This window comes from Pocillopora damicornis, chromosome 1 (genome assembly GCF_964200805.1).
Source record: "Pocillopora damicornis chromosome 1, jaPocDami1.2, whole genome shotgun sequence".
Classification (NCBI taxonomy): domain Eukaryota; kingdom Metazoa; phylum Cnidaria; class Anthozoa; order Scleractinia; family Pocilloporidae; genus Pocillopora; species Pocillopora damicornis.
The window spans coordinates 32,836,381-32,849,601 of NC_142670.1; the positions used below are offsets into that span (position 1 = coordinate 32,836,381).

Consider the following 13,221-nt stretch of genomic DNA (forward strand, 5'->3'; position numbering starts at 1 on the left):
CTTGCTAGTAAATTACCAACATTTGCAAAATGCTCATTTAGAATATTTGGTAATCTGGAAGGATTTTGTGTTATTTGATTGTTATTGCTTGGGTCTTTCAGCTTCGTTAACACTCTGCTTTTTGTCCTTTAGTTATTTATTAATTCATTTATTACTTTCCACGTCTTTTTCATATTATTTGTATTTTTCTCAAAGAAATCATAGTAATAACGTTTTTTACTCAAACGAATAAGGTTTGTAATTTTATTTCTATAATATTTATATTTGCTGTGTATTCCATTAACATATAGCTTGTTCTTTATTTTTATTGATGTCCTTATTCCTTTTGTTATCCACGGTTTTGCAAGTTGTTTAATTTTACGTTTGGATAAAATTTTAACAGGCGCATGGTTATTCACGACTGAATTTAATTTTCTGTAGAAAGATGAGAATAGTTCATCAATACTATTTGTTTTTGAGGCAATAATAGCATCCCAGTCGATCGCGGACAAATCATTATTAAATTCCTCAGAGGAGAATTGAGAGAAGTCGCGTTTTTTAATTGTTTTCTTGACAGGTTTGTCTCGCTTAGATTTCAAAATACAAAATTGAGAAAAATGATCAGAGACATCGGTAATAATGTTTCCACTAATTAGAACTTGATCAGGATTATTAACGAAAATATTATCAATAAGAGAGGCTGAGTTATTACGTACGCGTGTTGGTTTGTCAATAGTTGGAACAAGATAAAAACTCTGTACGGCCAGTAGGAAATCCTGACTATATGAAGATGATTCCGTCTTTAAAAGACATAGGTTAAAGTCACCCATTAAATAAAGTGTTTTCCCGGTGGAAGCCAGCTTTTAGATTGTATCATTAAAATATTCAATGAATTGATCTGGGGAGTTGTGTTGACGATAAATTATTCCACATATGACATTTTTTTGTTTCTCATGGGAAATTTCTATCCACAATGCTTGAAACGCCTCGCAAGAGACCCTTTCAAGCACTGTGTAATTAAGGTCTTCATTGATAAAAAGCGCGACGCCTCCTGACGCCAATGGTGTGGCTACGTATTCAAAAGTGTAACCTGGAATTTCAAAGCTAATATTACCAGTCGTTTTAGTTATTTTCGTTTCTGTAAGTCCAATAATATCAAACTGAAAATCCATTTCTGATAAGTAGTTGGTTTGGAGTTTTTCGAGATTGTGATTTGAACTGATGATATTATTATAAAAAATCGAAAAGCTCGTTTCCATCACGTCTCTTATTTGGGTATTTAGGTTTTTATTAAAATTATACGGAGAATAATAACGGCTGTAGATTTGTTGATTGAATAAGTTATTGTTGGTATTTAAACTGTCATCAAGATTTGAGTTTAGTCTGAAAAGATCAAGATCATGCAAACCATTTAGGTTTTCGAGTTGTCTCTTAGTTGGTAGCTGATTTTGGATCAGAGAGTTGTTAAATTGCCCGTGGTAGAGAGTTAAGTTGCCAGTGAAGTTATAATATGGAAGTTCTTTAAGAAAGAGTTTTCTATTTCGGTCCTGTTCTTTGTATCTTCTGGTTCGCTTTTGCATCTAAAGCGCGTTTGAAATCATATCATAGGTGAGATATTAAAAACTAACAATAATATTGTCACTGCGTTACTTATCTCTATCCTTGGGTAAATGCGTTTAGGTCCTCCATATTTGCAAATTTGCGGATCGGTGAATTCTCTGATTTCCTGAGAAATACGGAACCATTTTTCGCCCAGCAGAATTTGAAGCTGTTGGCTTCTTTGAACTTCTTTGCCTCATACAGAAGGGTTTGTAGACGAGGTGTCAGATGATCGTAAATATTGAGGTGACTCACATCAATCTCTGAAGAAAATCCTAGTTGCTGTGCTGCTATGTTCCTTATTGTCTTCCTAGACGCCATGATTTTTTCCTTTACCATCCTTCTAACAAATTTACAAACTACTGCGTCTGGTCGATTCGAGAGATTCCTTGATGGAACTCGGTGGGCAATGTCAATGTTATTTATCGAAACATCTTTCACTCCCATCTGATGAAATAGTTGAAGACACAGGTTAGCTGTCTGCTCGGTCGTCTCTTTCGCTGCCAGCAACGGTAAACCGATAACTTTGATGTTAAATTGGTAGCTGTACATTTCGAAGCCATCAATTGACTGCGAGATTCTATCGCAAGCATCTGAAATTACATTTAGCCTTGAGCTTAAACGCTTCAGTTCTTTCGATGCGTACTTTTTAAACGCTTCAAAATCATCGCATTGAGCTGAAACAAACTCAACTGATCGTTCTTTGCCCACAGTGTCGCCGCCATGTTCGATGCCAGCATCATGATTGATTTCTTCACGTCGATGTCCAATTTCCTCAGTCAATTTATCCAGTTGCTTCTTGAGATCTTCAATTTCATTCCTTAACTGCTGATTTTCTTTTTTTAGTTGGTTTCCTTTACCAGTCATAATTAGCGAAACTTAATAGAATAAAATAACACAGGGCGAGAAATATGCGTCCGCTCAGCTCAGCGTCAACTCATCCATCTGGTCTATCCATTGTTGTTTTGAGTTGCAATATTTTGGCGATACAAAACATATCGATCGTGACCGTTCGATTTATGGGAGAGAATATTCATCTAATAGCAAGTTGACAGGAAAAAAGGTTAAAACAAGACTCCGTTTTTTCCTTACCTTAATATTACCGCGCTCGCAATTTTCTTTCAGCTGTATAAAAGAATAACGTAGAACTTTTGCGCTGAAGATTCGTTTTGAACAAAATGATTTGATTCATCTTCCATATTAATTTAAGAGAGAGGATATGAGGTTGAACTTACATTGTGAATCCATCGGTTGAAATGAGGCTTTTTAATTGAAAAAGTTCAGTTTAATTAGAGCAAAGCATTGGTATCGATTATATTTATAACGTTATGCACGGCAGAACTCTTTATATGATTTCTGTACCGTTTAATCGAATCTCAAAATTGTTATTTGATGGTAAAAAATTGTCTATTCAGTAATTTGTTTAGATGTAATTTGTTTCTAATTTTTTAGCTTCTGTTTCGCTATTCAGTTCCATTCGAGAAAGCAAAGATAATAAGGTTACAATCTTATTCATAAACGCAAAATATTTTTCTTTCCCTGAAAAATGTAGTCGCATTCCTTTACCAGTTTAGAGTTGCTTTGCGAAAAAGGACTGAAAAGCATTTGAAATTATTATTTTATCAATATTTGTCATTTTCCAGCCACGTGTATGTGTGGCAAAAGATGGGTGCTCGCTCCTTTTAAGTCCTTAATAAATATTTTGCACCTGGATATGTTCAGGCTCAACGCTTGGAATTTTTTTTTTAATGTATCAGTACACAGAGAAAGCACGTTCGATTTGAACTTTGTATTTGCATAGAGTAAAATATATATTTTTTCATATTAGTAATAAGAGAGAACTTCACTCACCCTGAAAAGGAAAGACGAATGATAAACACAAAATTATTTCTTAGAGCCCCCGCACTCTTCAACGTCAGGGAGATTTGATTATCAGCTCTCAGAAACTTTTAAGCCTAAACGATATATATTTCACCTTATGCTCAAAAACGAGTGCCCTCACATATTTCAGAATGATGTGTTGACATACTTAAGAAAAGCCCTCCAGAATCTACATACGCACTTCGCGTCAAATTGTTGCTAAGTAGTTTCGTTTCTCAATGCACAGCCCTTGTGCATTGAAACTTGAGTCCGAGGTAAAAACACCTGGGTGACTTGAAAATAATTAATTCCTGAAGATTCCACTTCTCAAAGCAGAAAAGAAGTACGATTGGTCAAGGAATTTGAAATTTATTCTCTTACTATTTATTCCCAAAAAAATATTTTTTGACTCAGTTATCAACAGTTGAGAGAAAAGTTGTTTCGAATCATTTATCCAAAATGAACCTCATAATTCCGTTCTAGCCGAAACTTATATGAACGCTATCAGTTGTTTGTTTTAATTGTTTAGATAGTCTTAGAGACTACTTCAGCCCTCTATACATAGAGAATAAATTAAGTTCCCGCACGACAGTTGCTACAATTTTTTTTCCGTTTAATCTTTTCTAAGGCACCGCAAAGAACCCCAAACAGTCGAGGGAAAGTAGAAACAAGGTAGAATTCGACCGCCATCGTGTTCAAACAAATACACAGGCCTTCTATGGATGGCATTCATAGGTGATATTTGGAAACTAAATCCTAAAAGGTAGCCATAGTTAGTTTGCCCTCAAATATTTACCAAACCCTATTTTGGGATTTAAGTCAAACTTATTCTACGTCACTCTAAAGCTGATAAATATACGAAATGCGGTCCTCAACCACCTGATTGTTACCGAGTTAAAAATGCTGTCTTTCACCAGGGCATTATAACTATGATTACGATACCAACCGTTTGTTTTAAGCCAATGTATAGTAATTAACATCAAAAAAAGAACTCCATCGTTTCTGTTTTGGCTCCTCGCAAGTATTGAATTCAACAAGATTCGGGCCGGAAGTTAAAGTATTATAGTCGTTCTGTTTGCGATGTTTGCCAACCAATGGCGAAGATACTTGTTTCATTAATTTTAGGTGAAAACTAATCGCTATAAATTATTAGCTTTTAGGCACGAAATAAGGTTTGGTAAATTTTAACTACAACATACGAAAGCTAATTTAAAATCAGCTCGTAGGAGTATTTTCATAACATATCCTTCTCATTTTTTCATAATCTATTGCCTAACTAAAGAAACCCATTCATAAGCTAAGGAAAACATAATTAACCTCGAGGAACGCAAATTGTCTGTTCCAAGCAAAGCATGTATTGATGATGTGCCTTTCAGTTAATTTGTTCATAGTAAACATGATTCCATTATTCGAGAACAACATATACACTTGAGTGCAGAGATGAAGCTACAATTCGAATTTAAGTTCAGCATCAGGTCAAGTAAATTGCAGAAATATTCTACGGAAATGCAAACTAACCTACAAATTTGCAGAAAACTTTGAATAATTTATTACTAAGCCTGACACTAACAATTGGGCGACTGTGAAGTTCATTTAAGTTAATGACGCTGCAAATGTGACAGGTTCTTTTTTGTCATCTAACGTGTTCAAGTTCTTTTATCTTTACTTTACTTAAATTTATGATGTAAGCCTCTCCCAAAGTATACCACTGAAGAATATCTGGCGTGTCTTCCAACCCCTTCGTCACCACAACATGATATGGTATCGTATGGTTTGTTTTAAAATGAGAGACTTGACAGTTCCTAAAAGCTATGAATAACCATCATTTGAATACAAAACTTTTATACTAATAGAGGCTCGCTCTTTCTGGGTTGCTTGTTTTCTTTTTTTTTGGTTTTTTTTTTTACGCGGCGTTGCTCCCTATTTTTAACATCGTTTAAATGTGGCATGCGACTGAACAATACAAGGGAACTTTTGAATAAAATTTTATTTGAAATGACAAAATTGAGTTAGAACTGTGCGATCCTAATATCCTCTTTTCCTAAGGAAGCTTTCAACTGAATTTGAATTTTAGACCATGAACAGGTGGTCTAAATTCTGAAATTTCAAACCTCTCAGTCAAACGTGGGCGCTTTTCCATGGACGTGCTTTTCTTTGCAATATTTACATTCTTGTTTTGTTTCTAATGCTAAGAGCTACAGAAATTAGAAAAATGTAATAAAAGAATTGTGAAACTATTTCGAAAAAAGCGTCTGAGACATGGTGTTTGCATCAGTCAAGAGACTCGAAGTATGAAGCGTACTCACCTAGCGTCACTCTTAAGGTCCTGTTCACAGTTCGAGATGTTAGCCTTTCCATATTCATCCTAGTGCGCTGATTAACTCTAAACAAATAGATGATCTTTTGTTTGGCGAGTAATCGATTGGGTTGCGTTGTTTTTGAGATTATGTTCGGGAAAGTTTTGATGGTTTGGGCCAGCTTACGTAAGTGCAATAGTCATTTATTTTCACTCATTAACATTTGTGGAGATGTCAGGTGTCTTGATTTTGATAGAAGGCAATGACCTCTCAGCCTATAGCAAAGTCATTCTCACTTTACCAGTAAGGCTCAAAGTAAAGGTTAAGACAATCCCTGTGCCTAGAATGGCAAATGGTTGGCAATTCACCTCTATAATAACAATAACTGTGACATATCAAAGAAGAAGTGTGCGGCAGAAAAAGCAATTGGATTTTTTTAAAGTATTTTCATCTCGTTGGTTCGGCGGAGGCGAAGAAAATCCATGTTTGACTGGACAGAACTCGGTGATGAACTGAGCCGAGCTCTTTGGACAACACAGCCAAATTCTCTTATTAACTTCCTTTGATCAAGTGTACGATTTAGGAGTGAAGTTTAACCATATTTTTTGCCATTCCTGAGACAATTTAGCCTACTTATTGGGGCATTTTGATATGTGTCTGATTTCTTTTCACTACGATCTTCTTTTAAAATCTCTAGCATGATGGAGTGAGAGGATTTTAGAAAGGATTGATTCCCAGTGTCTTGAAGTAAGATTCAATGTAATGGATAATTTTGGTGGTACAAGTAGGTTGGACGATATATGAAATTCGGTTATTTCTTTTAACACGATCCCTGAATATTTTTTGTTGTTTTCCAGGGTACGTACAGTCGCGTGTATAATCGTATGCGTGGTGTGCGAAAACATTATTCACTTCTTTCTTCCAAACAGATGACATCGAGAGGATAAATAATTTAATGAGACTATCATGCAGTAGAAGAGAATGGGTAGATTTGCAGCTCATGGTTTTATTACCAAGTTTTATTTGGCAACAGTTCTGACCATTCCAACCATCATAAAATAAAAAGAACACAATTATGCAAACGTTACGCAGCTAACAGCCTTGTGCGTTCATGTCATTGACCTCATTCACCAGAGGCTTGTAATTATTGAACATTTTTCACAGCATCTTATACACAACAATGCAATTGATATCCATCACTTTTCTTAGCTCTTAAAGATAACAACGATCTCTCCCATTGTTCTTTTATAGGGAACTTCTCCCTCCTCACCCTTCCCCCACCCTGTTGATTGTATCTTTATGCGCATCCCCTAATTACTAACAAAGGAGTTATTAATATGTAACTTCTCCCTATAATATCCTTACGTTATCCAGCAAACTGGTAATGAGAATACTGAAACTTATCTTGATCTTACACCAAATTCTCGTCACATATTTACAAAGAAATTTCTAGGAGCTAGAGGGGAGAGTTAGCAATCAGATCTTGGTGGTAAAAGAGTAAATGAATCAAACCAGTATGCTAAAGATTCTTATTTATGTTAGCTGAGAACTTGTTTTAACTTGTACTCTGTATAGTACTTACACTCATTCAGCCTTTCTGCCTTATTGAATGTGTTCTTTTTATCATTAGGAACTAGGCTCATTGTCAGTAACAAATCCAACATGGATGGTCAATACTTGCTTATGTCTCCATTACGTAATTACAGAGTTAAAAGAAATGTATTCAGACTTAAATTTTTACAGGTGCTCTTTTCATGTCCATGGAAAATGCAGAAGTGGGAGTATACTTGAAAATCACAATTTGAAAACTTTATATCCCGCAAACCTAATTCAGCCCAATTTGCCCCTTTAACTTACAAGGTCTGTTTATTTATTCTCCTCTCTCGTGGTTACACATTTCTATGTAAATTAGTTAGGAGAATTTGGTTCTACCTGATAAGTTTGAGTATCATCGTCACCTTTTTGTTGGATAATGTATGGATGTTACAAAGAGAAGTTACATGTTAATCGCCTCTGGGAGTGAAGGCTTAAGGCCTCACCAGCTTGGCATAGCTCAAATGATGGCATTTAACTCCCACATGGAAAGATACAATGACGCAGATATAGCACATTTATGGAAAGTGGCTGCGATCACAAAATGATGATATACTCTTTAGTAAATGGTAATTACACACAAAGCAATCAGATTAGCAGCCATGGGTTTCCATCTCAAGTTGTATAGTTCACTTAATTCTTTATTTCCCAAGATTGATCATGGTATAAATTCTCCTTACCATTTTTATGTATTGCTAAGCAGACAGGAATCTCTAATTCAAAGAAAGGAATTAACCTGAGTTTTACTGTTTGGATGGAACATGAAGTTTGGTCATATCATTTTATTTTACTTGATCAGGGTTACGTTTCGGCGTATCACATGGAGCACTGAAATTCATGGCTTATCAGGAGCTGAAGAAAGGCTAAAGTCAATATTTTGGAACACCAATCAACAAGAAGGTGGTAAATACTGTCTGCGCGTGTCTGTATAGTTGATTATATGCCTTTTAAAGCTCACAGATTCAACTGAGTTAGCAAACCAGAAACTCTTGATCTTAAACCTGGACAAACAAGAACATGTAAAGTGCTTCGACTCTGATGACATCCATAGTTTAGGCTGGATGATTGAAGTGTTGTAATTTGTTGGAAAAAACTTTACTCTCAACTCCCCTCTCCACCCAGAAGCATTAATGAGAATCAACCCTCCCCCCCCCCTAATATTGACTAGCATCTAACTTCTCCTTACAATATCACCTCAGAATCACTCATGGAGGTCATGAGAATAGAGGAAATAATCAGCAAGAAAAGAAGCTCTTGATCGTTAAAGAAATTTTTCTTGTCAGCACCTTTGGAAATACACAGAGTACAGGCTAAATACGAACAAATGTAATAACTATTGGCTCATGTAAAGGGAGAACACGAAAGAGGGAAGAGTAAGGAAAGTTTGTGGCTTCTTATCTTGGGTAGTCATCCTCTATGACGAGCTTCAGCATATTGAAACCACAGCTGACGCCTGAACGACAATCTTTATCACTACTATTACTATTACTTTATTATACATGTGGCTTGTAGGAAGGTACGGATATGATTAGGTTTAATATTCTGTAACCATGAGTCATCTTGGGATTCAGTTATTTTAATTAGGAATTGTTTGCTCTTTAATTTATGTTTTGCTAAATTTTGCAGCTCACGATGGTGGATTACAAAGGTGTGTTGGATGCGATTAGTAAAACTTTCTGGTAAGTTGGATATTGATATGAGATTTAAAATCTTTTAATACGTTATAGACTAGCTTTCCATCTCTAGTTTCAAAGTCATCGACCCCAAAGGGAGGTACACGTACTGCCTGTTTGAAACAATTTGACAAAGAACTAGATCGAAATTGGCGGAGAACTGAATTAAGCTTATTTGCGGATTGGATCCGGATTTTGGATTGACTTCCATCCACAGCTAAGTGATCAAGTCCACATTTTCATGAAATAGGTATTTCCTTCTTTTTCCGGTCTCTTCTTACGGTGAGTTCTTTCCAACATCATAGGCACGAAGGAGTAAGAGGATTTAACAAAGGGTTAATTTAAAATAATGATGAAAAGCAACTCTTGCGATTGCTATCAAGCGAATTTGAAGATTTTTTTACCTAACCTTCCATCAGATGAGCGGTATCGAGAACCTACTCTGGCCCATGGAGTACAATGCCTTCAACATTCACTCTTGTGTTCGTGTCATGAAACCCAGCTGATAACAGTCCGTGTAAGTTAAATGTATTTACAGAGAGATACATAGCTTTGTTAAATAATGAGATAACAAAACATCATGCCATTCTATTCACACCACGCAAGAAGCTGAGCCACAAAGTGACCCAGCTTCTATTACTTTCCTTTGAAGAGACCACCAACCATTTTTCTATATTTTGTTACGTTTTTAATAAACTAGCCTTACTTTGCTCCATTTGCTTTGTGTTGAAGTCTCTTCTTGTAAAATTAGAGACATGAACATGAAATGATTGGAGGACTAGTATTAGATTATTGAAATATCAGGCAGTGGCCTTTGTGGATTAGGAAGGGGTGGGTTTCTTGTCTGCGCTTATTATTTTTCATAGGACTCTGAATATTTTTGCAGAATAAAGAAAACTTCGCAGTGAGAAGCTGTGATTTTGTTTTCAAATCTAATATTTTTGTAAAATATTTTTGGTGATGTACTTAAACGGCGTAAAAAGTTGTTTACAACTCGTTTTGACCTATGCTACTTTAAGTACTTGTTTTAAAGCATCGCACCTCTAAATACTTTTCTTTTTTGCGTGTTTATAGTGTGGGAGAACATTTGCTCTAGAAAAACAGGTGAACTTTCACTTTTTAAATTTAATAATACACATGCAAGTTGCTTAGGGTTAGGGCTAACCCTAAGCGAAGTATATTTGCCTCACATTCAGTCTGTACCACAGTAGCGTGCGTTACATGCAGTTGGGCGAAGTTTGTAGATGAAGTAGGATCCACAGTTTTTTACAAAAATATCTCTTGTGTATTTGCAACCAGCAGAGCGATCACCAAAGCAGACCGTCTTTTTAACTTCACCATCTTCCATCGTAGGATGAGCACCATCCAACCAGCCTGACCAGTCTGTACCACATCTGAATGCTGGCACACGCGTTGTTGGCATTTTTGTCCCTGCAGCTCCCTTAAAACGATACCATCCCTCAAGGAGTTGCTTGTCACACCCCTCTTGTTTCTCGGGTGCTACGTAACTACTCTTTCTACTGCCATCATCCAGGCATTGATGATAATAACATGGGTCGGCTGAAAAAGGTTAAATAGAAATTCAAAAAATGTTAAAGAATCAAAGGTAAACATTTTTCCTTGACATCTTTTACAGAATCAGTTAAACAAGAAGCAAACGGCACTTAAATTTTTCGAAAAAAAAACAAAAAACTATGGAGACCCTTGTCAGACAACTCTTAATAGTAAGGTGTTACTTATCTTTCTTTTGGCATCGCTCAAGTTTTCATAATGATAGCAAGGATCGGCTGGAAAGTGAAATGACAGTTGCAAAAGGACTGTGATTATTAAAAGCAATGGTTCAAGATTTTCTCTAACGTCACATGATTCTGGCAACTTGTCAAAAAGCGGTGAAACTTGTACTTAACAGGAAAAATGACGATGCATTTAAAGAGGGGTCATGTAGAACATGTGTAGGATATCATCACTCGAAGAGGCTAAAAAAGGGATCCAAACAAATTCAGCTTAATTCGAAATTGAGCTCCTTCTTTCTCAGATAGCGCGTGTAAGGACAGCTCTAAGCAGACTTAAGGCACCACCGGTATCATTTACATGCGACAAACTAACAATAAGGCCGACAGTGGCCACCTTAGCAGCTTCAGGTTAGATTCGAGCAAGAATATTTCAAATATTTTTGCAAAGAGATTAAATTCACTTGTGCAGTGTTGACCATTTCCATTAAAGCCAGAGTGGCATTCACAAACATAGGATCCGTCGGTGTTCGTGCAGGTAGCATTGACGTGACAAGAGTGATTTCCTTTCGTCAATACCTGAGAAACCATTTATATATTTGCACTTTATCATGTTTGTCACTTCAAAATGGGTGGACTCTCAGTCGTATAATTACTTTAATAATTATAAACAAGAAAACTAATGTCCTCTTTTTTGGTTTGTTTTACGAATTGGATATTTGAAACAAATATATCATCACGAATATTACAATTTATCAACCAGACGGCTCTGAAACACCTGGCTTGTTCTTACTCCCTTCCCCCCCCTCCTTAAAAAAGAAAAAAAAATTCCGCGGGGAATTTTATTACGTTATTAGCATCACCCTGGTTTTGAGGAATTTGGGTTATACAATGATTATGCACAGAGGAACTAAACTGAAATGACAGCATCATAAAGAATTACGTTTCCTCTTGCTTTAATCGCCCATCAAAGCCTGAGTTGTTTGTACCTGAACTGGATGCTACCAAATGCGTTTAAGACATTTTTGATCCTCAGCTTTGATCCTCAGCTCCCGCACAACGATGCTAGCCCAGAAGTATTGGCTAGTACTCAATTATTTCCCAGGAGTGTGTAATAACTCTCTGCCTATTAGCATCATCCAATTATTTGTAATCATAAGGCGAATTGGCTTGCATAAGTCAAATAAGTTTGACTGATCATAACTGCTCTTATTATAAGGGAATCTTGGAAGGTTAGATATTCTTTTAAGGATTTTTAAGTCCACGGAGAGTGTCATATCTGCATTATGTTAAAGTTCGTGTAAGGTTTTTAAATTATTTAAAACACAATAAAAAAGTGATTCGTTTTCGTGCACAAAGTAGCGTAAAATTATGCCTCCTCGATGTGAATTCCGGACGAAAGTCAACCTCTTCGATGTGAATTTCGGATGAAAGTCAACTCTAAGCAATTTACTGCTACATTCAACGTGGGAAACAAAATGCAAATTTCATCGCCTTTAAAAACCAAACTAACCTTCACAATTTAGACCATTTCCAATAAACGTAGGATTGCAAGAACAGTTATATGGGTCCTGGGTATTAGCGCAAGATGCATTCGGATGTCAATTGTTCATTTTCATAGGATGGGCCTCGCTGCATTCGTCAACGTCTGAGAGAGAACGTACAAAGTAATTAAAAAAGTTGTTGAAGACCTGGTCAGATAAGGTCAGAGAAAAATATACAACCCCTGCAGAAGTCAATATCTCATTTCTGTAAATTATTTTACTTTTCCCTTCCCTCCCCTTTTTTTTTTTTTAATTTTCGCATTTTCCACAAATCTCATTAGTGAGATAATTTGGTTTCATCAACTAAGTTAATTATATAAAATGACCGCCTTAAAGAGTTACGAAGCTGACGTTTTGGGCTTTAACTTTAAAACTCTTGCAAACGGTCGCCAATTTACATTATCAACTCGATTGATAATATTTAATTACCCTGTTATACTCTCCCACCGACGCAGCACCACAGTTTCTTTAGAGACTTACCTCCTTTATTCATCGCTCTTACTATCAGTTTACTTGCGGTTAACCCACGTGAGGACACGAGAAAAGTTTGTAATTCCGAGCTGCAGGTGATTGATTGACTTTTGTTTTTTTCCAATCGTTTTCTAACATCTGGAGACGTTTATTACGTTGGTAAACCGATAGAAAGTGCAGTCTGTTACTTTAATAACACAAACTTCAATTTACAATTTAAATAAACATTCTAAAAAATTGTAGTATCAAAGATAACATTTTTTTGTTTATATTTTTCCAGTCAATCATTTCGACAACAACGAAAAAGGACTAGTGTTTTACAAGAACAACTATGCACTGAATAAATTTGAAAGAAGAATTTGGATTGGACAATGATTATGCACAAAGGAACTTAAATGAAATGGTAGCATTACAAAGAGTCATGTTTCCTTTTGCTTTAATCGCCCATTAAAGTCTAAGTTGTATGTACCACAAC

The 13,221-nt window shown here is 36.0% G+C and overlaps 2 protein-coding genes across 2 annotated transcripts; both read right to left on the bottom strand.

The window, feature by feature from the left end:
• Positions 1-1,635: 1,635 nt before the first annotated feature.
• On the bottom strand, positions 1,636-2,445 carry LOC149053391 (uncharacterized). Its single transcript, XM_089182894.1, has one exon. It carries the CDS (start codon positions 2,443-2,445, stop codon positions 1,636-1,638), a length of 810 nt encoding a protein of 269 aa, XP_089039020.1.
• A 7,748-nt stretch (positions 2,446-10,193) lies between these two features.
• Positions 10,194-12,768, bottom strand: LOC149053392 (pancreatic secretory granule membrane major glycoprotein GP2-like). Its single transcript, XM_089182897.1, has 2 exons — positions 12,756-12,768; positions 10,194-10,561 (listed from the first exon to the last, which is right to left on the bottom strand). The coding sequence occupies exons 1-2, from the start codon at positions 12,766-12,768 to the stop codon at positions 10,194-10,196; spliced, it is 381 nt and encodes a 126-aa protein (XP_089039023.1).
• Between the last annotated feature and the right edge of the window lie 453 nt (positions 12,769-13,221).

Coding starts and splice junctions, on each gene's coding strand:
- LOC149053391 (XM_089182894.1), bottom strand. CDS start 2,445: ATGACTGGTAAAGGAAACCAACTAAAAAAAGAAAATCAGCAGTTAAGG.